Source organism: Salvelinus fontinalis, chromosome 6, assembly GCF_029448725.1.
Source record: "Salvelinus fontinalis isolate EN_2023a chromosome 6, ASM2944872v1, whole genome shotgun sequence".
Classification (NCBI taxonomy): domain Eukaryota; kingdom Metazoa; phylum Chordata; class Actinopteri; order Salmoniformes; family Salmonidae; genus Salvelinus; species Salvelinus fontinalis.
The window spans coordinates 4,356,647-4,381,725 of record NC_074670.1 but is presented as its reverse complement, the minus strand read 5'-3'; the positions used below and the strand labels follow the sequence as shown (position 1 = coordinate 4,381,725).

The window sequence follows — 25,079 nt, the reverse complement described above, 5'->3', positions numbered from 1 at the left end:
TTTATTAAAGGGTTTGTAGAGAAGCCCACACTCCTTATAGAATCTATTCTCAGTAGTTGTATCCTCATATTTTATCACTGAAAGATTTTTTCATGATAATTGTCCCTCTGTTGTAATTGCAGTTACTTAGATAGGAGCTTTGTAGAGATGACATTGTGACATAGAGATGACATAGAGATGACATTGTGATATAGAGACATAGAGATGACATAGAGATGACATTGTGACATAGAGACATAGAGATGACATAGGGATGACATTGTGACATAGAGATGCCATTGAGATGACATTGGGGCATTTGGACCACACTCCTCCTAGACACATTATATGGCCTCCTGAGTGGCGCACCGGTCTAAGGCACTTGCATCTCAGTGCTAGAGGTGTCATTACAGACCCTGGTTCGATCCTTGGCTGTATCACAACCGGCCGTGAGCGGAAGGAGTCCCATAGGGCCACTCACAGTTGGCCTGGCGCCGTCCGGGTTAAGGGAGGGTTTGGGCCGGGGTAGGGCCGTCGTCCGGGTTAAGGGAGGGTTTGGGCCGGGGTAGGGCCGTCGTCCGGGTTAAGGGAGGGTTTGGGCCGGGGTGTAGCCGTCGTCCAGGTTAAGGGAGGGTTTGGGCCGGGGTAGGGCCGTCATTGTTAAATAAGAATTTGTTCTTAACTGATTTGCCTAGTTAATAAATAAAAATATTCCATAAAATTTCTGACCAATTGTACCACAGATAATTGTATAACTTTGTCCCTCTATTGTAATTACAGTTGTGTGTATAACTTTGTCCCTCGATTGTAATTACAGTTGTGTGTATAACTTTGTCCCTCCATTGTAATTACAGTTGTGTGTATAACTTTGTCCCTCTATTGTAATTACAGTTGTGTGTATAACTTTGTCCCTCTATTGTAATCACAGTTGTGTGTATAACTTTGTCCCTCTATTGTAATCACAGTTGTGTGTATAACTTTGTCCCTCCATTGTAATTGCAGTTATTCGCAGATAGGATCCAAAAAGAAGAGGATGCTCCTTACTACTTCAGGACAGGTGAGATGACTTGTTTCACTATCCTCCATTCACACCTCTTTCCTGGCTGGCTGGCCATGCTGTCAACTAGACTGTGTCTTCTACTGGTCCTGGCTGGCTGGCCATGCTGTCAACTAGACTGTGTCTTCTACTGGTCCTGGCTGGCTGGCCATGCTGTCAACTAGACTGTGTCTTCTACTGGTCCTGGCTGGCTGGCCATGCTGTCAACTAGACTGTGTCTTCTACTGGTCCTGGCTGGCTGGCCATGCTGTCAACTAGACTGTGTCTTCTACTGGTCCTGGCTGGCTGGCCATGCTGTCAACTAGACCGTGTCTTCTACTGGTCCTGGCTGGCTGGCCGTGCTGTCAACTAGACCGTGTCTTCTACTGGTCCTGGCTGGCTGGCCATGCTGTCAACTAGACTGTGTCTTCTACTGGTCCTGGCTGGCTGGCCATGCTGTCAACTAGACCGTGTCTTCTACTGGTCCTGGCTGGCTGGCCATGCTGTCAACTAGACTGTGTCTTCTACTGGTCCTGGCTGGCTGGCCGTGCTGTCAACTAGACTGTGTCTTCTACTGGTCCTGGCTGGCTGGCCGTGCTGTCAACTAGACTGTGTCTTCTACTGGTCCTGGCTGGCTGGCCATGCTGTCAACTAGACTGTGTCTTCTACTGGTCCTGGCTTGCTGGCCGTGCTGTCAACTAGACCGTGTCTCTACTGGTCCTGGCTGGCCATGCTGTGCTGTCAACTAGACCGTGTCTCTACTGGTCCTGGCTGGCTGGCGGTGCTGTCAACTAGACTGTGTCTTCTACTGGTCCTGGCTGGCTGGCCATGCTGTCAACTAGACTGTGTCTTCTACTGGTCCTGGCTGGCTGGCCATGCTGTCAACTAGACTGTGTCTTCTACTGGTCCTGGCTGGCTGGCCATGCTGTCAACTAGACTGTGTCTTCTACTGGTCCTGGCTGGCTGGCCATGCTGTCAACTAGACCGTGTCTTCTACTGGTCCTGGCTGGCTGGCCGTGCTGTCAACTAGACTGTGTCTTCTACTGGTACTGGCTGGCTGGCCGTGCTGTCAACTAGACTGTGTCTTCTACTGGTCCTGGCTGGCTGGCCGTGCTGTCAACTAGACTGTGTCTTCTACTGGTCCTGGCTGGCTGGCCGTGCTGTCAACTAGACTGTGTCTTCTACTGGTCCTGGCTGGCTGGCCGTGCTGTCAACTAGACTGTGTCTTCTACTGGTCCTGGCTGGCTGGCCATGCTGTCAACTAGACTGTGTCTCTACTGGTCCTGGTTGGCTGGCCATGCTGTCAACTAGACTGTGTCTTCTACTGGTCCTGGCTGGCTGGCCGTGCTGTCAACTAGACTGTGTCTTCTACTGGTCCTGGCTGGCTGGCCATGCTGTCAACTAGACCGTGTCTTCTACTGGTCCTGGCTGGCTTGCCGTGCTGTCAACTAGACTGTGTCTTCTACTGGTCCTGGCTGGCTGGCCGTGCTGTCAACTAGACCGTGTCTCTACTGGTCCTGGCTGGCTGGCCATGCTGTCAACTAGACTGTGTCTTCTACTGGTCCTGGTTGGCTGGCCATGCTGTCAACTAGACCGTGTCTCTACTGGTCCTGGCTGGCTGGCCGTGCTGTCAACTAGACCGTGTCTTCTACTGGTCCTGGCTGGCTGGCCATGCTGTCAACTAGACTGTGTCTCTACTGGTCCTGGCTGGCTGGCCATGCTGTCAACTAGACTGTGTCTTCTACTGGTCCTGGCTGGCCATGCTGTGCTGTCAACTAGACTGTGTCTTCTACTGGTCCTGGCTGGCTGGCCATGCTGTCAACTAGACTGTGTCTCTACTGGTCCTGGCTGGCTGGCCATGCTGTCAACTAGACTGTGTCTCTACTGGTCCTGGCTGGCTGGCCATGCTGTCAACTAGACTGTGTCTCTACTGGTCCTGGCTGGCTGGCCATGCTGTCAACTAGACCGTGTCTTCTACTGGTCCTGGCTGGCTGGCCATGCTGTCAACTAGACTGTGTCTCTACTGGTCCTGGCTGGCTGGCCATGCTGTCAACTAGACTGTGTCTTCTACTGGTCCTGGCTGGCCATGCTGTGCTGTCAACTAGACTGTGTCTTCTACTGGTCCTGGCTGGCTGGCCATGCTGTCAACTAGACCGTGTCTTCTACTGGTCCTGGCTTGCTGGCCGTGCTGTCAACTAGACCGTGTCTCTATTGGTCCTGGCTGGCTGGCCGTGCTGTCAACTAGACTGTGTCTTCTACTGGTCCTGGCTTGCTGGCCGTGCTGTCAACTAGACCGTGTCTCTACTGGTCCTGGCTTGCTGGCCATGCTGTCAACTAGACTGTGTCTTCTACTGGTCCTGGCTGGCTGGCCATGCTGTCAACTAGACTGTGTCTTCTACTGGTCCTGGCTTGCTGGCCATGCTGTGCTGTCAACTAGACTGCAACCGTTTTAAATGATTGATGACATTTGTCCTTCAAAAGGGAAACATGTTTTGCATGTCAACATTCACTCACAAGATGCCCTGGTCTCTGGGTGCCTGTTTGAGAAGCCCTGGTCTCTGGGTGCCTGTTTGAGAAGCCCTGGTCTCTGGGTGCCTGTTTGAGAAGCCCTGGTCTCCGGGTGCCTGTTTGAGAAGCCCTGGTCTCTGGGTGCCTGTTTGAGAAGCCCTGGTCTCTGGGTGCCTGTTTGAGAAGCCCTGGTCTCTGGGTGCCTGTTTGAGAAGCCCTGGTCTCTGGGTGCCTGTTTGAGAAGCCCTGGTCTCTGGGTGCCTGTTTGAGAAGCCCTGGTCTCTGGGTGCCTGTTTGAGAAGCCCTGGTCTCTGAGTGCCTGTTTGAGAAGCCCTGGTCTCTGGCTGCCTGTTTGAGAAGCCCTGGTCTCTGGCTGCCTGTTTGTGAAGAATCAGCTATGAAAGGTGTAATGTCAGTCACCACGTTTACATTCGCACAGTATTCTGGGTAGTAGCTCATATCCCGCTTAAGGTCTTATTCGGGATAAGATGTTTACGTGCACCTTTGATATCCAGCTCACGAGTATCACTGTACCCATGACTGATCAGAATGTTCCTTATTTAAGTTCATCTGGGTTAAATGGATTAGTAACTTAAACATGGACACTGACTGTAGGCCAATAACCTCTCACATGTAGAGTAATATAGTATTAACTCCTGCACAATTATGAATTTCTTGCAGTAAAATTATACAAATGTTAATTTAGTCTCGGGAACAGGAGTGGAGAAATCTGATTTATTTCAGCATCTCTTGAGGATATGTGAATGCACAAGTAATGTGTTGTCTTTGACTCTGTTATGCAAGCAGACACTATTTCAACCACATAAAATATGCATCCAAGACCAACTGAAGTCTTCTTTTTTTTTTACAGCTTTTCATTTTCCTTAAAACCGGTCAAACTGATGACAGTTGGACATTTTTTCATGGGATTGATCTTTCCACTGTTCTGGGAGTAATTGAGTTTTCTCCCCGGTCCCTAAAACAAAACAACTTTACCAATGTTAACTAGATTACTAATGAATCTATTCTATCGATGTAAGACATTATTCTGGTCAGCACGACTTTATTTAGTCTTCTGGGGCAACAAGTTATGACAGAATAGAAGCTGCATGTATCTTAACTATAGTTGACAAACAAATGGCCGACCAAATGTCGGAAATTACAATATGGCCGACCAAATGTCGGAAATTACAATATGGCCGACCAAATGTCGGAAATTACAATATGGCCGACCAAATGTCGGAAATTACAATATGGCCGACCAAATGTCGGAAATTACAATATGGCCTACCAAATGTCGTAAATTACAATATGGCCGACCAAATGTCGGAAATTATAAGCAGAAACTTGTCTAAATTAGGGGTGAAAGTAGCTTAGCCAGTAGCCTTGACTATACGGTCCTGTTCGGAGTATCAGCGAAATAAATTATTATTGAATCATGGTGGATGGGAACTACAGGAAGCTACTACCTACTTTATGAAGTGATTTGTTTGACAATCACATGAAAACATCATCACACAACACCTGTGTGATCTGAGCCTGTTCAGATCGCGAAAAAACAACAGTAGACGGGATAAGATGTATCCCATCTAAGGTTAGCATATCCCAGGAATCGTATTTATCTCATAACCGGATACAAGCTTTTTGGGGGGGGTTTATTGTAAACGGGATATGATGTTTAGATGCATCAAGTCAAAAACAGAATACTTGATTATGACGAATAATAACAGGATATTGGTGTGCATGTAAACATGGTAACCTGAATAATAACAGGATATTGGTGTGCATGTAAACATGGTAACCTGAATAATAACAGGATATTGGTGTGCATGTAAACGTGTTCAGTGCTGTTTGAGAAAGAGCAGCTAAGTGAGGTGAATACCAGTGTTTAGTCACCTCCTTTGTGGGTTGTGAATAATCACTTTGTTAGCAGATCAGTGACTATGAATTACTAATGTAATGATGATAATCAACCTCCTTCAATACATATTTAATCTGGAACGGCGTCTTTAATCAACCATTGTTGGCCGCAGAGTGCCTCAGATATGTCTTACCGCACACCGAGCGGTGGAAACACTGACGTCACACGTCCGTAGCCACCTTGTCCAGCGCGAAGGGTTTAATTTACAATCCGTTTATTTGCAGAGGAGCAGCCACAAGCACAGGCTGTGTCCCAAATGAAACTGCAATCCTATGTAGGGCACCACTTTTGACCAGGGACCATAGTGCTCTGGCCAAAAGTAGGGCACTATATAGGGAATAGGGTGCCATTTGCCACACACCCACTGCATGATTTCTGTTCTAATCATGACTAGTGGAGGTTTAATAAGCCAGTCTATTTATGAGAGCCACACTCACCACTGTCATGTTCCTCTGATTGGTTCAATTACAGAGGCCCTCAAACAACACTCAGAACCCTGGCTGTGACCAAACCGCCCGCCACACTTAAGAGGAAGTAGGGTTAGGATGGACTGTAAGCTAGGTTCAGGACTGTTGCTGCCATCATGGACTGTAAACTAGGTTCAGGACTGTTGCTGTCACCATGGACTGTAAGCTAGGTTCAGGACTGTTGCTGCCACCATGGACTGTAAGCTAGGTTCAGGACTGTTGCTGCCATCATGGACTGTAGGCTAGGTTCAGGACTGTTGCTGTCACCATGGACTGTAGGCTAGGTTCAGGACTGTTGCTGTCACTATGGACTGTAAGCTAGGTTCAGGACTGTTGCTGCCATCATGGACTGTAGGCTAGGTTTAGGACTGTTGCTGCCACCATGGACTGTAGGCTAGGTTCAGGACTGTTGCTGCCACCATGGACTGTAGGCTAGGTTCAGGACTGTTGCTGTCACCATGGACTGTAAGCTAGGTTCAGGACTGTTGCTGCCACCATGGACTGTAGGCTAGGTTCAGGACTGTTGCTGCCACCATGGACTGTAGGCTAGGTTTAGGACTGTTGCTGCCACCATGGACTGTAGGCTAGGTTTAGGACTGTTGCTGCCACCATGGACTGTAGGCTAGGTTCAGGACTGTTGCTGTCACCATGGACTGTAAGCTAGGTTCAGGACTGTTGCTGCCACCATGGACTGTAGGCTAGGTTCAGGACTGTTGCTGCCACCATGGACTGTAAGCTAGGTTCAGGACTGTTGCTGCCACCATGGACTGTAGGCTAGGTTCAGGACTGTTGCTGCCACCATAGACTGTAAGCTAGGTCCAGGACTGTTGCTGCCACCATAGACTGTAAGCTAGGTTCAGGACTGTTGCTGTCACCATGGACTGTAGGCTAGGTTCAGGACTGTTGCTGCCACTATGGACTGTAAGCTAGGTTCAGGACTGTTGCTGCCACCATGGACTGTAGGCTAGGTTCAGGACTGTTGCTGTCACCATGGACTGTAAGCTAGGTTCAGGACTGTTGCTGCCACCATGGACTGTAGGCTAGGTTCAGGACTGTTGCTGCCACCATGGACTGTAGGCTAGGTTTAGGACTGTTGCTGCCACCATGGACTGTAGGCTAGGTTTAGGACTGTTGCTGCCACCATGGACTGTAGGCTAGGTTCAGGACTGTTGCTGTCACCATGGACTGTAAGCTAGGTTCAGGACTGTTGCTGCCACCATGGACTGTAGGCTAGGTTCAGGACTGTTGCTGCCACCATGGACTGTAAGCTAGGTTCAGGACTGTTGCTGCCACCATGGACTGTAGGCTAGGTTCAGGACTGTTGCTGCCACCATAGACTGTAAGCTAGGTTCAGGACTGTTGCTGCCACCATAGACTGTAAGCTAGGTTCAGGACTGTTGCTGTCACCATGGACTGTAGGCTAGGTTCAGGACTGTTGCTGTCACCCTGGACTGTAGGCTAGGTTCAGGACTGTTGCTGTCACCATGGACTGTAAGCTAGGTTCAGGACTGTTGCTGTCACCGTGGACTGTAAGCTAGGTTCAGGACTGTTGCTGCCACCATGGACTGTAAGCTAGGCTCAGGACTGTTGCTGCCACCATGGACTGTAAGCTAGGTTCAGGACTGTTGCTGCCACCATGGACTGTAAGCTAGGTTCAGGACTGTTGCTGCCACCATGGACTGTAAACTAGGTTCAGGCCTGTAGCTGCCACCATGGACTGTAAACTAGGTTCAGGACTGTTGCTGCCACTATGGACTGTAAGCTAGGTTCAGGACTGTTGCTGTCACCATGGACTGTAAACTAGGTTCAGGACTGTTGCTGCCACCATGGATTGTAAACTAGGTTCAGGACTGTTGCTGCCACCATGGACTGTAAACTAGGTTCAGGACTGTTGCTGCCACCATGGACTGTAAGCTAGGTGCAGGACTGTTGCTGCCACCATGGACTGTAAGCTAGGTTCAGGACTGTTGCTGCCATCATGGACTGTAAGCTAGGTTCAGGACTGTTGCTGCCACCATGGACTGTAGGCTAGGTTCAGGACTGTTGCTGTCACCATGGACTGTAGGCTAGGTTCAGGACTGTTGCTGTCACCATGGACTGTAGGCTAGGTTCAGGACTGTTGCTGTCACCATGGACTGTAAGCTAGGTTCAGGACTGTTGCTGTCACCATGGACTGTAGGCTAGGTTGAGGACTGTTGCTGTCACTATGGACTGTTAACTAGGTTTAGGACTGTTGCTGCCACCATGGACTGTAGGCTAGGTTCAGGACTGTTGCTGCCACCATGGACTGTAAGCTAGGTTCAGGACTGTTGCTGCCACCATAGACTGTAAGCTAGGTTCAGGACTGTTGCTGCCACCATGGACTGTAAGCTAGGTTCAGGACTGTTGCTGCCACCATGGACTGTAAACTAGGTTCAGGACTGTTGCTGTCACCATGGACTGTAAGCTAGGTTCAGGACTGTTGCTGCCACCATGGACTGTAAGCTAGGTTCAGGACTGTTGCTGTCACCATGGACTGTAGGCTAGGTTCAGGACTGTTGCTGTCACCATGGACTGTAAGCTAGGTTCAGGACTGTTGCTGCCACCATGGACTGTAGGCTAGGTTCAGGACTGTTGCTGCCACCATGGACTGTAGGCTAGGTTTAGGACTGTTGCTGCCACCATGGACTGTAGGCTAGGTTTAGGACTGTTGCTGCCACCATGGACTGTAGGCTAGGTTCAGGACTGTTGCTGTCACCATGGACTGTAAGCTAGGTTCAGGACTGTTGCTGCCACCATGGACTGTAGGCTAGGTTCAGGACTGTTGCTGCCACCATGGACTGTAAGCTAGGTTCAGGACTGTTGCTGCCACCATGGACTGTAGGCTAGGTTCAGGACTGTTGCTGCCACCATAGACTGTAAGCTAGGTTCAGGACTGTTGCTGCCACCATAGACTGTAAGCTAGGTTCAGGACTGTTGCTGTCACCATGGACTGTAGGCTAGGTTCAGGACTGTTGCTGCCACTATGGACTGTAAGCTAGGTTCAGGACTGTTGCTGCCACCATGGACTGTAGGCTAGGTTCAGGACTGTTGCTGTCACCATGGACTGTAAGCTAGGTTCAGGACTGTTGCTGCCACCATGGACTGTAGGCTAGGTTCAGGACTGTTGCTGCCACCATGGACTGTAGGCTAGGTTTAGGACTGTTGCTGCCACCATGGACTGTAGGCTAGGTTTAGGACTGTTGCTGCCACCATGGACTGTAGGCTAGGTTCAGGACTGTTGCTGTCACCATGGACTGTAAGCTAGGTTCAGGACTGTTGCTGCCACCATGGACTGTAGGCTAGGTTCAGGACTGTTGCTGCCACCATGGACTGTAAGCTAGGTTCAGGACTGTTGCTGCCACCATGGACTGTAGGCTAGGTTCAGGACTGTTGCTGCCACCATAGACTGTAAGCTAGGTTCAGGACTGTTGCTGCCACCATAGACTGTAAGCTAGGTTCAGGACTGTTGCTGTCACCATGGACTGTAGGCTAGGTTCAGGACTGTTGCTGTCACCCTGGACTGTAGGCTAGGTTCAGGACTGTTGCTGTCACCATGGACTGTAAGCTAGGCTCAGGACTGTTGCTGCCACCATGGACTGTAAGCTAGGTTCAGGACTGTTGCTGCCACCATGGACTGTAAGCTAGGTTCAGGACTGTTGCTGCCACCATGGACTGTAAACTAGGTTCAGGACTGTTGCTGCCACCATGGACTGTAAACTAGGTTCAGGACTGTTGCTGCCACTATGGACTGTAAGCTAGGTTCAGGACTGTTGCTGTCACCATGGACTGTAAACTAGGTTCAGGACTGTTGCTGCCACCATGGATTGTAAACTAGGTTCAGGACTGTTGCTGCCACCATGGACTGTAAACTAGGTTCAGGACTGTTGCTGCCACCATGGACTGTAAGCTAGGTGCAGGACTGTTGCTGCCACCATGGACTGTAAGCTAGGTTCAGGACTGTTGCTGCCATCATGGACTGTAAGCTAGGTTCAGGACTGTTGCTGCCACCATGGACTGTAGGCTAGGTTCAGGACTGTTGCTGTCACCATGGACTGTAGGCTAGGTTCAGGACTGTTGCTGTCACCATGGACTGTAGGCTAGGTTCAGGACTGTTGCTGTCACCATGGACTGTAAGCTAGGTTCAGGACTGTTGCTGTCACCATGGACTGTAGGCTAGGTTGAGGACTGTTGCTGTCACTATGGACTGTTAACTAGGTTTAGGACTGTTGCTGCCACCATGGACTGTAGGCTAGGTTCAGGACTGTTGCTGCCACCATGGACTGTAAGCTAGGTTCAGGACTGTTGCTGCCACCATAGACTGTAAGCTAGGTTCAGGACTGTTGCTGCCACCATGGACTGTAAGCTAGGTTCAGGACTGTTGCTGCCACCATGGACTGTAAACTAGGTTCAGGACTGTTGCTGTCACCATGGACTGTAAGCTAGGTTCAGGACTGTTGCTGCCACCATGGACTGTAAGCTAGGTTCAGGACTGTTGCTGTCACCATGGACTGTAGGCTAGGTTCAGGACTGTTGCTGTCACCATGGACTGTAAGCTAGGTTCAGGACTGTTGCTGCCACCATGGACTGTAGGCTAGGTTCAGGACTGTTGCTGCCACCATGGACTGTAGGCTAGGTTTAGGACTGTTGCTGCCACCATGGACTGTAGGCTAGGTTTAGGACTGTTGCTGCCACCATGGACTGTAGGCTAGGTTCAGGACTGTTGCTGTCACCATGGACTGTAAGCTAGGTTCAGGACTGTTGCTGCCACCATGGACTGTAGGCTAGGTTCAGGACTGTTGCTGCCACCATGGACTGTAAGCTAGGTTCAGGACTGTTGCTGCCACCATGGACTGTAGGCTAGGTTCAGGACTGTTGCTGCCACCATAGACTGTAAGCTAGGTTCAGGACTGTTGCTGCCACCATAGACTGTAAGCTAGGTTCAGGACTGTTGCTGTCACCATGGACTGTAGGCTAGGTTCAGGACTGTTGCTGCCACTATGGACTGTAAGCTAGGTTCAGGACTGTTGCTGCCACCATGGACTGTAGGCTAGGTTCAGGACTGTTGCTGTCACCATGGACTGTAAGCTAGGTTCAGGACTGTTGCTGCCACCATGGACTGTAGGCTAGGTTCAGGACTGTTGCTGCCACCATGGACTGTAGGCTAGGTTTAGGACTGTTGCTTCCACCATGGACTGTAGGCTAGGTTTAGGACTGTTGCTGCCACCATGGACTGTAGGCTAGGTTCAGGACTGTTGCTGTCACCATGGACTGTAAGCTAGGTTCAGGACTGTTGCTGCCACCATGGACTGTAGGCTAGGTTCAGGACTGTTGCTGCCACCATGGACTGTAAGCTAGGTTCAGGACTGTTGCTGCCACCATGGACTGTAGGCTAGGTTCAGGACTGTTGCTGCCACCATAGACTGTAAGCTAGGTTCAGGACTGTTGCTGCCACCATAGACTGTAAGCTAGGTTCAGGACTGTTGCTGTCACCATGGACTGTAGGCTAGGTTCAGGACTGTTGCTGTCACCCTGGACTGTAGGCTAGGTTCAGGACTGTTGCTGTCACCATGGACTGTAAGCTAGGTTCAGGACTGTTGCTGTCACCGTGGACTGTAAGCTAGGTTCAGGACTGTTGCTGCCACCATGGACTGTAAGCTAGGCTCAGGACTGTTGCTGCCACCATGGACTGTAAGCTAGGTTCAGGACTGTTGCTGCCACCATGGACTGTAAGCTAGGTTCAGGACTGTTGCTGCCACCATGGACTGTAAACTAGGTTCAGGACTGTTGCTGCCACCATGGACTGTAAACTAGGTTCAGGACTGTTGCTGCCACTATGGACTGTAAGCTAGGTTCAGGACTGTTGCTGTCACCATGGACTGTAAACTAGGTTCAGGACTGTTGCTGCCACCATGGATTGTAAACTAGGTTCAGGACTGTTGCTGCCACCATGGACTGTAAACTAGGTTCAGGACTGTTGCTGCCACCATGGACTGTAAGCTAGGTGCAGGACTGTTGCTGCCACCATGGACTGTAAGCTAGGTTCAGGACTGTTGCTGCCATCATGGACTGTAAGCTAGGTTCAGGACTGTTGCTGCCACCATGGACTGTAGGCTAGGTTCAGGACTGTTGCTGTCACCATGGACTGTAGGCTAGGTTCAGGACTGTTGCTGTCACCATGGACTGTAGGCTAGGTTCAGGACTGTTGCTGTCACCATGGACTGTAAGCTAGGTTCAGGACTGTTGCTGTCACCATGGACTGTAGGCTAGGTTGAGGACTGTTGCTGTCACTATGGACTGTTAACTAGGTTTAGGACTGTTGCTGCCACCATGGACTGTAGGCTAGGTTCAGGACTGTTGCTGCCACCATGGACTGTAAGCTAGGTTCAGGACTGTTGCTGCCACCATAGACTGTAAGCTAGGTTCAGGACTGTTGCTGCCACCATGGACTGTAAGCTAGGTTCAGGACTGTTGCTGCCACCATGGACTGTAAACTAGGTTCAGGACTGTTGCTGTCACCATGGACTGTAAGCTAGGTTCAGGACTGTTGCTGCCACCATGGACTGTAAGCTAGGTTCAGGACTGTTGCTGTCACCATGGACTGTAGGCTAGGTTCAGGACTGCTGCTGTCACCATGGACTGTAGGCTAGGTTCAGAACTGTCGATGCCATTATGGCGCATCCGTCAGAATGCAATGAACAACGGTGTGGAGAACCAGGGTGTGGAGAACCAGGGTGTGGAGAACCAGGGTGTGGAGAACAAGGGTGTGGAGAACAAGGGTGTGGAGAACAAGGGTGTGGAGAACAAGGGTGTGGAGAACCAGGGTGTGGAGAACAAGGACGTGGAGAACAAGGGTGTGGAGAACAAGGGTGTGGAGAACAAGGGTGTGGAGAACATGGGTGTGGAGAACAAGGGTGTGGAGAACAAGGATGTGGAGAACCAGGATGTGGAGAACCAGGATGTGGGGAACCAGGATGTGGGGACCAAAGACGTGGAGGTCTGAAAGGGAGCTAAAGAATGGAAACATTGGGAACACACAACAAAGGAGCAGACATGACAAAGTAGTACCAGAGAACCATTAGGAACACACAACAAAGGAGCAGACATGACGAAGTAGTGCCAGAGAAACATCAGGAACACACAACAAAGGAGCAGACATGATGAAGTAGTGCCAGAGAACCATTAGGAACACACAACAAAGGAGCAGACATGATGAAGTAGTGCCAGAGAACCATTAGGAACACACAACAAAGGAGCAGACATGATGAAGTAGTGCCAGAGAACCATTAGGAACACACAACAAAGGAGCAGACATGATGAAGTAGTGCCAGAGAACCATTAGGAACACACAACAAAGGAGCAGACATGACAAAGTAGTGCCAGAGGGTTGTCCTACCAAGCAGGTCTGAGGAGATAGAGACGTAACGTTGATCAACTCTTGGGTTCAACTCAGGAGAACCGGTCAAACGAACGTGGCTCACCTTTTAGCCAGGGACATTTCTATGGCAACGAATCCTACAGAACTAACCTGGTCCAGGCCAGGCTAACTCAGGGCTAAGTCCATTTATCCTGCATTCAGAACTAACCTGTTCCAGGCCAGGCTAACTCAGGGCTAAGTCCATTTATCCTGCATTCAGAACTAACCTGGTCCAGGCCAGGCTAACTCAGGGATAACTCCATTTATCCTGCATTCAGAACTAACCTGGTCCAGGCCAGGCTAACTCAGGGCTAACTCCATTTATCCTGCATTCAGAACTAAGAATTTGTTCTTAACTGACTTGCCTAGTTAAATAAAGATAAATAAAAAATTGACTGTTAGGGATTAGCAGACGGTCTTATCCAGAGCGACTTACAGTTAGTGCGTTCATCTTCAGATAGCTAGGTGGGACAACCACATATCACAGTCATAGTCAGTACATTCATCTACAGATAGCTAGGTGGGACAACCACATATCACAGTCATAGTCAGTACATTCATCTCCAGATAGCTAGGTGGGACAACCACATATCACAGTCATAGTCAGTACATTCATCTCCAGATAGCTAGGTGGGACAGCCACATATCACAGTCATAGTCAGTACATTCATCTACAGATAGCTAGGAGGGACAACCACATATCACAGTCATAGTCAGTACATTCATCTACAGATAGCTAGGAGGGACAACCACATATCACAGTCATAGTCAGTACATTCATCTACAGATAGCTAGGTGGGACAGCCACATATCACAGTCATAGTCAGTACATTCATCTACAGATAGCTAGATGGGACAACCACATATCACAGTCATAGTCAGTACATTCATCTACAGATATCTAGGAGGGACAACCACATATCACAGTCATAGTCAGTACATTCATCTACAGATAGCTAGGTGGGACAACCACATATCACAGTCATAGTCAGTACATTCATCTACAAATATCTAGGTGGGACAACCACATATCACAGTCGTAGTAAAGTACATTTGTCCTCAATAAAGTAGTTATCAAGTGGGAGTGTTAGTTCACAAAAAAAAAAGATTGAATCCCCGAGCTGACAAAGTTAAAATCTGTATAGTTCTTCCCCTGAACAAGCCAGTTAACCCACTGTTCCCCGGTAGGACGTCAGTTAACCCACTGTTCCCCGGTAGGCTGCCAGTTAACCCACTGTTCCCCGGTAGACCGTCAGTTAACCCACTGTTCCCCGGTAGGCTGCCAGTTAACCCACTGTTCCCCGGTAGGCCGTCAGTTAACCCACTGTTCCCCGGTAGTCTGACAGTTAACCCACTGTTCCCCGGTAGGCTGTCAGTTAACCCACTGTTCCCCGGTAGACTGCCAGTTAACCCACTGTTCCCCGGTAGGCTACCAGTTAACCCACTGTTCCCCGGTAGGCTGCCAGTTAACCCACTGTTCCCCGGTAGGCCGCCAGTTAACCCACTGTTCCCCGGTAGGCTGCCAGTTAACCTACTGTTCCCCGGTAGGCCGTCAGTTAACCCACTGTTCCCCGGTAGGCCGTCAGTTAACCCACTGTTCCCCGGTAGACTGCCAGTTAACCCACTGTTCCCCGGTAGGCTGCCAGTTAACCCACTGTTCCCCGGTAGGCTGCCAGTTAACCCACTGTTCCCCGGTAGGCTGCCAGTTAACCTACTGTTCCCCGGTAGGCTGCCAGTTAACCCACTGTTCCCCGGTAGGCTGCCAGTTAACCCACTGTTCCCCGGTAGGCTGCCAGTTAACCTACTGTTCCACGGTAGGCTGCCAGTTAACCCACTGTTCCCCGGTAGGCTGCCAGTTAACCCACTGTTCCCCGGTAGGCTGCCAGTTAACCTACTGTTCCACGGTAGGCTGCCAGTTAACCCACTGTTCCCCGGTAGGCTGCCAGTTAACCCACTGTTCCCCGGTAGGCTGCCAGTTAACCTACTGTTCCACGGTAGGCTGCCAGTTAACCCACTGTTCCCCGGTAGGCGCCAGTTAACCCACTGTTCCCCGGTAGGCTGCCAGTTAACCCACTGTTCCCCGGTAGACTGCCAGTTAACCTACTGTTCCCTGGTAGGCTGCCAGTTAACCCACTGTTCCCCGGTAGGCCGTCAGTTAACCCACTGTTCCCCGGTAGGCCGTCAGTTAACCCACTGTTCCCCGGTAGGCTGCCAGTTAACCCACTGTTCCCCGGTAGACTGCCAGTTAACCCACTGTTCCCCGGTAAGCTGCCAGTTAACCCACTGTTCCCCGGTAGGCCGTCAGTTAACCCACTGTTCCCCGGTAGACTGCCAGTTAACCCACTGTTCCCCGGTAGGCTGCCAGTTAACCCACTGTTCCCCGGTAGGCCGTCATTGTGAATAAGAGTTTGTTCTTAACTGACTTGCCTAGTTAAATAAATCTCTCCTCTACTTTTAGCCTTATCCACAGGCTAAACCGGTGCCCCAGAGTCGAATCATTGTATCAGCAAGATTCCTGAAACCCATCAAAGAGCCCTGTTCGATTTTGTAAGTTCAACTTGTGTGTGCATTTGTCCCTGTGTGAGTGTGTCTGTGGATTGTGTTAATATTCAGGTAGACCCTACTACATCATCACAGTTGTTTGTGATTGATATTGATCTGAACTGTTGCATGATAGCAATTGTGTTATAATTTAGCAATAAGGCCCCGAGGGGGTGTGGTATATGGCCAATATATCACGGCTAAGGGCTGTTCTTAGGCACGACGCAACGCGGAGTGTCTGGATACATCCCTTAACCGTGGTATATTGGCCATATATCACAATAAACCCCCTCGGGCCTTATTGCTATTATAAACATGTTTTTGTCATACCCGTGGTATACGGTCTGATATACCACAGCTGTCAGCCAATCAGCATTCAGGGCTGGAACCACCCAGTTTATAATTACATTTGACATTTGGAGTAATTTAGCAGACGGTTTTATCCAGAGCGTTTGTCTTAACCTTTCTGGGAAGGGGGTTCTGCTAGCGGAACACCTGGACTACAGCCAGTGAAATTGCAGGGCGCCAAATTCAAACAACAGAAATCTCACAATTAAAATTCCTCAAACATACAAGTATTATACACCATTTTAAAGATAAACTTCTTGTTAATCCAACCACACTGTCCGATTTCAAAAAGGCTTTACGGCGAAAGCACACCATGCGATTATGTTAGGACAGCGCCTAACCACAAAAACCATACAGACATTTTCAGGCCAAGGAGAGGTGTCACAAAAGTCAGAAATAGCGTTAAAATGAATCACTAACCTTTGATGATCTTCATCTGTTGGCACTCCCAGGACTCCATGTTAGACAATAAATGTTTGTTTTGTTTGATAAAGTTAATCTTTATGTCCAAAAACCTCCTTTTTGTTTGTGCGTTTAGTTCAGTAATCCATATGCACAAAGCGCGGCCACAACATCCAGACAAAAAGTCAAAAAAGTTCCAATAAAGTTCGTAGAAACATGTCAAACTATGTTTTTAATCAAACCTTAGGGTGTTTTTATCATAAATATTCAATAATATTTCAACCGAACAAATACCGTTTTCATTAGAAAGGAAAGGGAACGAACGTCGCGCTCACGGCCACGTGCGATAAACAACTCATGGCTTTCAGCTGAGCCACTTACTCTGAGTGCTCTTATTCTCTCCCCTTTCACAATAGAAGCCTGAAACAACTTCTAAAAAGACTGTTGACATCTACTGGAAGCCTTAGGAAGTGCAATCTGACCCCACAGACACTGGATATTCAATAGGCATTCACTTGAAAACTACACACCTCAGAATTCCCACTTCCTGGTTCGATTTTTCTCAGGTTTTCGCCTACCATATGAATTTTGTTATACTCACAGACATTATTTTAACAGTTTTGGAAACTTTAGAGTGTTTTCTATCCAAATCTACTAATTATATGCATATTCTAGCTTCTGGGCCTAAGTAACAGGCAGTTTACTCTGGGCACGCTTTTCATCCAAACTTTCCAATGCTGCCCCCTATCCCAAAGAGGTGATAGCTAGGTGAGCCAGCCAGGTTACTACAGTCGTAGTGAGTATGTTTTGTGTTCTGATTGTGAAGAGTTCTGATTCTCTTGGCAGTGTGGTAGCGAATGGGGATGTGTTGAACCCTGCGTTAAGGCTGCTGATACCCCAACGGATACTGGGCCAGTACGACAGGGTTCTGGAGATGATCACTGACAAAATGGGTTTGAGAATCCTGGGGTGTGTACGAAGGTACCAAACGTCATTGGTTTCACTTAAATAGATGTTGATCGATTATTAAGTCAATTATTAATCTGTTTCATCAACTTTTGGGGCGCAGTTTCCCAGACAGATTAAACCTAGTCCAGGACTGAAAAGCATACTTAATGGGGATTCTCCAATCAAATACATTTTAGGTTTTGGATTAGGATTAGGCTTAATCTGTGTCTGGGAAACTCGTCCTGTGAGTTTCATTGTCAACGTAAGATTAGATCTGGTTTATAACGTCTTCTTCTTCTTGTTCCTAAATGACTGTGATGTGTTCTTCTTCTTTACAGCCTTTACACCTTTGATGGAAATCATGTGAATGATGGAAAGGACTTGGAGAGTGGACAGTTTTACGTGGCTGTTGGGAGAGACAAGTTTAAAAGACTTCCTTACAGTGACCTTCTGTTCACCAAACCAAGGGGCATACGAAGGACTACAGGGTGAATATCTCAGAAGGCTTCTGACTCATGGATTGTTCCTTTATTCAGGCCTTACTTCATTAATTGTTCTCTCCTTTTGTTCACTCTCTCCTTCTCCGTTACAGACGTTTCTTACACTTGATGTGTGAAGCACAATGCATTTTTAGACGGTTGGGTTTTCTGTTTCCTGTCAATCATCTGATCTTTCTTACACGTTCTGTTTTGTATTTCCAGATCCAAAGTGTCCTCATTACCGCCCATATACACATCCGGAAAGCAGAACAGAAACAGTGTAAGTATTGTCTTGAAAAGCCAACTTGAAAAGGCAACTTGAAAAGGCAACTTGAAAAGCCAACTTGAAAAGGCAACTTCTTTGAGAATGAGCTCTTATTCTTTCTTTCTGTGAGCAAGTCTTCTTTATAAAACAGTTGACTTATCTAATGTTGGCGCTGCTTTATCAATCCGTACGACTAAACATCAAAACAGTTGACTTATCTAATGTTGACGCTGCTTTATCAATCCGTACGACTAAACATCAAAACAGTTGACTTATCTAATGTTGACGCTGCTTTATCAATCCGTACGACTAAACATCAAAACAGTTGACTTATCTAATGTTGACACTGCTTTACCAATCCATACGACTAAACATCCAGACCAACAGAATATTCCTGAGTTCTCTTCTATATAAAGCACGTTGTGACATGTTCTTTGGACTTTATGAACACAATGTGATTGACTGATTGTATATCTCACTCTAGTTGACGGTGCACCACAGTAAGTCTATGTGGCAGTGCAGAGAGCCAGCAGACTCCAAGATATCTGCACATGATACGGACCGCACGTTGTCCTTCGTCAGGCAGATCTCCCAGCAGAGACTCATGACCCTCAGGAAGAGGACGAGTGGTCTCAGCATCTCCCTGGGAACACAGGACAACGGTAGGAATGGCCCCTGACTGACTGAGATACTAGATCTACAACTGACTGAGATACTAGAGGTACAACTGACTGAGATACTAGAGGTACAACTGACTGAGATACTAGAGGTACAACTGACTGAGATACTAGAGGTACAACTGACTGAGATACTAGAGGTACAACTGACTGAGATACTAGAGCTACAACTGACTGAGATACTAGAGGTTCAACTGACTGAGATACTAGAGCTACAACTGACTGAGATACTAGAGCTACAACTGACTGAGATACTAGAGGTACGACTGACTGAGATACTAGAGGTACAACTGACTGAGATACTAGAGGTTCAACTGACTGAGATACTAGAGGTACGACTGACTGAGGTACTAGAGGTACGACTGAGATACTAGAGGTACAACTGACTGATATACTAGATCTACAACTGACTGAGATACTAGAGGTACAACTGACTGAGATACTAGATCTACAACTGACTGAGATACTAGAGGTACAACTGACTGAGATACTAGAGGTACAACTGACTGAGATACTAGAGGTACAACTGACTGAGATACTAGAGGTACGACTGACTGAGATACTAGAGGTACAACTGACTGAGATACTAGAGGTACAACTGACTGAGATACTAGAGGTACAACTGACTGAGATACTAGAGGTACAACTGACTGAGATACTAGAGCTACAACTGACTGAGATACTAGAGGTTCAACTGACTGAGATACTAGAGGTACAACTGACTGAGATACTAGAGGTTCAACTGACTGAGATACTAGAGGTACGACTGACTAAGATACTAGAGGTACAACTGACTGAGATACTAGAGGTACAACTGACTGAGATACTAGAGCTACAACTGACTGAGATACTAGAGGTGCAACTGACTGAGATACTAGAGGTACAACTGACGGAGATACTAGAGGTACGACTGAATAAGATACTAGAGGTACAACTGACTGAGATACTAGAGGTACAACTGACTGAGATACTAGAGCTACAACTGACTGAGATACTAGAGGTGCAACTGACTGAGATACTAGAGGTACAACTGACGGAGATACTAGATCTACAACTGACTGAGATACTAGAGGTACGACTGACTGAGATACTAGAGGTACAACTGACTGAGATACTAGAGGTTCAACTGACTGAGATACTAGAGGTACAACTGACGGAGATACTAGATCTACAACTGACTGAGATACTAGAGGTACGACTGACTGAGATACTAGAGGTACAACTGACTGAGATACTAGATCTACGACTGACTGAGATACTAGAGGTACGACTGACTGAGATACTAGAGGTACAACTGACTGAGATTCTAGAGGTACAACTGACTGAGATACTAGAGGTACAACTGACTGAGATACTAGAGGTACAACTGACTGAGATACTAGAGGTACAACTGACTGAGATACTAGAGGTACGTCTGACTGAGATACTAGAGGTACAACTGACTGAGATACTAGAGGTACAACTGACTGAGATACTAGAGGTACAACTGACTGAGATACTAGAGGTACGACTGACTGAGATACTAGATCTACGACTGACTGAGATACTAGAGGTACAACTGACTGAGATACTAGAGTTACAACTGACTGAGATACTAGAGGTACAGCTGACTGAGATACTAGAGGTGCAACTGACTGAGATACTAGAGGTACGACTGACTGAGATACTAGAGGTACGACTGACTGAGATACTAGAGGTACGACTGACTGAGATACTAGAGGTACGACTGACTGAGATACTAGAGGTACAACTGACTGAGATACTAGATCTACAACTGACTGAGATACTAGAGGTACAACTGACTGAGATACTAGAGGTACAACTGACTGAGATACTAGAGGTACGACTGACTGAGATACTAGAGGTACAACTGACTGAGATACTAGATCTACGACTGACTGAGATACTAGAGGTACGACTGACTGAGATACTAGAGGTACAACTGACTGAGATTCTAGAGGTACAACTGACTGAGATACTAGAGGTACAACTGACTGAGATACTAGAGGTACAACTGACTGAGATACTAGAGGTACAACTGACTGAGATACTAGAGGTACGTCTGACTGAGATACTAGAGGTACAACTGACTGAGATACTAGAGGTACAACTGACTGAGATACTAGAGGTACAACTGACTGAGATACTAGAGGTACGACTGACTGAGATACTAGATCTACGACTGACTGAGATACTAGAGGTACAACTGACTGAGATACTAGAGTTACAACTGACTGAGATACTAGAGGTACAGCTGACTGAGATACTAGAGGTGCAACTGACTGAGATACTAGAGGTACGACTGACTGAGATACTAGAGGTACGACTGACTGAGATACTAGAGGTACGACTGACTGAGATACTAGAGGTACGACTGACTGAGATACTAGATCTACGACTGACTGAGATACTAGAGGTACAACTGACTGAGATACTAGAGTTACAACTGACTGAGATACTAGAGGTACAACTGACTGAGATACTAGAGTTACAACTGACTGAGATACTAGATCTACGACTGACTGAGATACTAGAGGTACAGCTGACTGAGATACTAGAGGTACGACTGACTAAGATACTAGATCTACGACTGACTGAGATACTAGAGGTACAACTGACTGAGATACTAGAGTTACAACTGACTGAGATACTAGAGGTACAGCTGACTGAGATACTAGAGGTGCAACTGACTGAGATACTAGAGGTACGACTGACTGAGATACTAGAGGTACGACTGACTGAGATACTAGAGGTACGACTGACTGAGATACTAGAGGTACGACTGACTGAGATACTAGAGGTACGACTGACTGAGATACTAGAGGTACAACTGACTGAGATACTAGAGGTACAACTGACTGAGATACTAGAGGTACAACTGACTGAGATACTAGAGGTACAACTGACTGAGATACTAGAGGTACAACTGACTGAGATACTAGAGGTACGACTGACTGAGATACTAGAGGTACGACTGACTGAGATACTAGAGGTACGACTGACTGAGATACTAGAGGTGTAACTGACTGAGATACTAGAGGTACGACTGACTGAGATACTAGAGGTACAACTGACTGAGATACTAGAGGTGTAACCCATGGCACCCTGTTCCCTATATAGTGCACCGTAGGGGCTCAGGTCATAATTAGTGCCCTGCATAGGGAATAGGGGGCCATTTGCGACACCCCCAAGGTCATTCTCTTCCTCCCGAGGCACGGTATAATCTTGAAGAAAGGGGAAAATACAAAGTCTTCCTTCTCACCTGACTCTATAATCCTCCAAATAAAAAGGATGGGACACACAGGAAGTAACAAAGTAGTGACCCAATGGTTTGGTCTGTTGTGGATAGAGGGTCCTCCTCTTCAGCCTTTTAATCCTCCAATGAGGGGAAAGCGTTGGGATTTATAAACAAATTATCTACTTTAGTAGTTCAGGTATTCATGAATGTCATAAAGACAACACACTAGCTGGGTCCCTACGGGGTCAGAGCAGGGCTCTATGGGGACGGGGTCAGAGCAGGGCTCTATGGGGACGGGGTCAGAGCAGGGCTCTATGGGGACGGGGTCAGAGCAGAGCTCTATGGGGACGGGGTCAGAGCAGGGCTTTATGGGGACGGGGTCAGAGCAGGGCTCTATGGGGACGGGGTCAGAGCAGAGCTCTATGGGGACGGGGTCAGAGCAGGGCTCTATGGGGGCGGGGTCAGAGCAGGGCTCTATGGGGACGGGGTCAGAGCAGAGCTCTATTGGGACAGGGTCAGAGCAGGGCTCTATGGGGTCAGAGCAGGGCTCTATGGGGTCAGAGCAGGGCTCTATGGGGGCGGGGTCAGAGCAGGGCTCCATGGGGATGGGGTCAGAGCAGGGCTCTATGGGGGTGGGGTCAGAGCAGGGCTCTATGGGGGCGTGGTCAGAGCAGGGCTCTATAGGGCGTGGTCAGAGCAGGGCTCTATGGGGGCGTGATTAGAGCAGGGCTCTATGGGGGCGGGGTCAGAGCAGGGCTCTATGGGGGCGTGGTCAGAGCAGGGCTCTATGGGGACGGGGTCAGAGCAGGGCTCTATGAGGGTGTGGTCAGAGCAGGGCTCTATAGGGCGTGGTCAGAGCAGGGCTCTATGGGGGCGGGGTCAGAGCAGGGCTCTATGAGGGTGTGGTCAGAGCAGGGCTCTATAGGGCGTGGTCAGAGCAGGGCTCTATGGGGACGGGGTCAGAGCAGGGCTCCATGGGGACGGGGTCAGAGCAGGGCTCCATGGGGGTGGGGTCAGAGCAGGGCTCTATAGGGCGTGGTCAGAGCAGGGCTCTATGGGGACGGGGTCAGAGCAGGCCTCTATGGGGGTGTGGTCAGACCAGAAGACTGAAGGCTGTAATCGCTTCCCAAGGTGCTTTAACAAAGTACTGAGTAAAGGGTCTGAATACTTATGTAAATGTCATATGTCTGTATTTCATTTTCTTCAATTTGCCCCCCAAAATTCTAAAAACCTGTTTTTGCTTTGTCATTATGGGGTATTGTGTGTACATTGATAAGGGGGGGGGGGGGGGGGGGACGATTTAATCCATTTTAGAATAAGGCTGTAACGTAACATCATGTGGAAAAAGTCAAGTGGTCTGAATACTTTCCCAATGCACTGTAGTGCCCCATGAGACTCCGGTGGAATGTAGTGTACTATATAGGGAACGGTGTGTCATTAGGGACAGAGCCCTAGGGTAACTCATGTGTTATTGTGTGAACCTGATCTGCCTGATCTCACCTCCAGACTATGACGTACACACACACACACACACACACACACACACACACACACACACACACACACACACACACACACACACACACACACACACACACACACACACACACACACACACACACACACACACACACACACACACACACACACACACACACTCTCTCTCTCTCTGCCTCTCTGTCTGTCTCTGTCTCTCTCTGTCTAAGTGTCTAGGTGGGTCTGTATCTGACTGTAACTAAGTGTGTGTGTCTAGGTGGGTCTGTATCTGACTGTAACTAAGTGTTTGTGTCTAGGTGGGTCTGTATCTGACTGTAACTAAGTGTTTGTGTGTCTAGGTGGGTCTGTATCTGACTGTAACTAAGTGTGTGTGTCTAGGTGGGTCTGTATCTGACTGTAACTAAGTGTTTGTGTCTAGGTGGGTCTGTATCTGACTGTAACTAAGTGTTTGTGTGTCTAGGTGGGTCTGTATCTGACTGTAATTAAGTGTGTGTGTCTAGGTGGGTCTGTATCTGACTGTAACTAAGTTTTTGTGTGTCTAGGTGGGTCTGTATCTGACTGTAACTAAGTGTGTGTGTCTAGGTGGGTCTGTATCTGACTGTAACTAAGTGTTTGTGTGTCTAGGTGGGTTTGTATCTGACTGTAACTAAGTGTTTGTGTGTCTAGGTGGGTCTGTATCTGACTGTAACTAAGTGTTTGTGTGTCTAGGTGGGTCTGTATCTGTCTGTAACTAAGTGTTTGTGTCTAGGTGGGTCTGTATCTGACTGTAACTAAGTGTTTGTGTGTCTAGGTGGGTTTGTATCTGACTGTAACTAAGTGTTTGTGTGTCTAGGTGGGTCTGTATCTGACTGTAACTAAGTGTTTGTGTCTAGGTGGGTCTGTATCTGACTGTAACTAAGTGTGTGTGTCTAGGTGGGTTTGTATCTGACTAACTAAGTGTGTGTGTCTAGGTGGGTCTGTATCTGACTGTAACTAAGTGTGTGTGTCTAGGTGGGTCTGTATCTGACTGTAACTAAGTTTTTGTGTGTCTAGGTGGGTCTGTATCTGACTGTAACTAAGTTTTTGTGTGTCTAGGTGGGTCTGTATCTGACTGTAACTAAGTTTTTGTGTCTAGGTGGGTCTGTATCTGACTGTAACTAAGTGTTTGTGTCTAGGTGGGTCTGTATCTGACTGTAACTAAGTTTTTGTGTGTCTAGGTGGGTCTGTATCTGACTGTAACTAAGTGTTTGTGTCTAGGTGGGTCTGTATCTGACTGTAACTAAGTGTGTGTGTCTAGGTGGGTCTGTATCTGACTGTAACTAAGTGTGTGTGTCTAGGTGGGTTTGTATCTGACTAACT

General features: G+C 48.1%; 1 protein-coding gene across 1 annotated transcript in view; it reads left to right on the top strand.

Moving 5' to 3' along the window:
• The window catches only part of LOC129856873 (doublecortin domain-containing protein 2-like), a 50,464-nt gene that overhangs the window by 1,375 nt on the left and 24,010 nt on the right, over positions 1–25,079 (top strand). The window contains exons 2-7 of the mRNA XM_055924602.1: positions 982–1,036; positions 15,805–15,893; positions 17,484–17,618; positions 17,924–18,073; positions 18,287–18,344; positions 18,814–18,991. Of these exons, the coding sequence (XP_055780577.1) occupies positions 982–1,036; positions 15,805–15,893; positions 17,484–17,618; positions 17,924–18,073; positions 18,287–18,344; positions 18,814–18,991 (665 nt within the window). The remainder of the gene's footprint in view (positions 1–981; positions 1,037–15,804; positions 15,894–17,483; positions 17,619–17,923; positions 18,074–18,286; positions 18,345–18,813; positions 18,992–25,079) is intronic.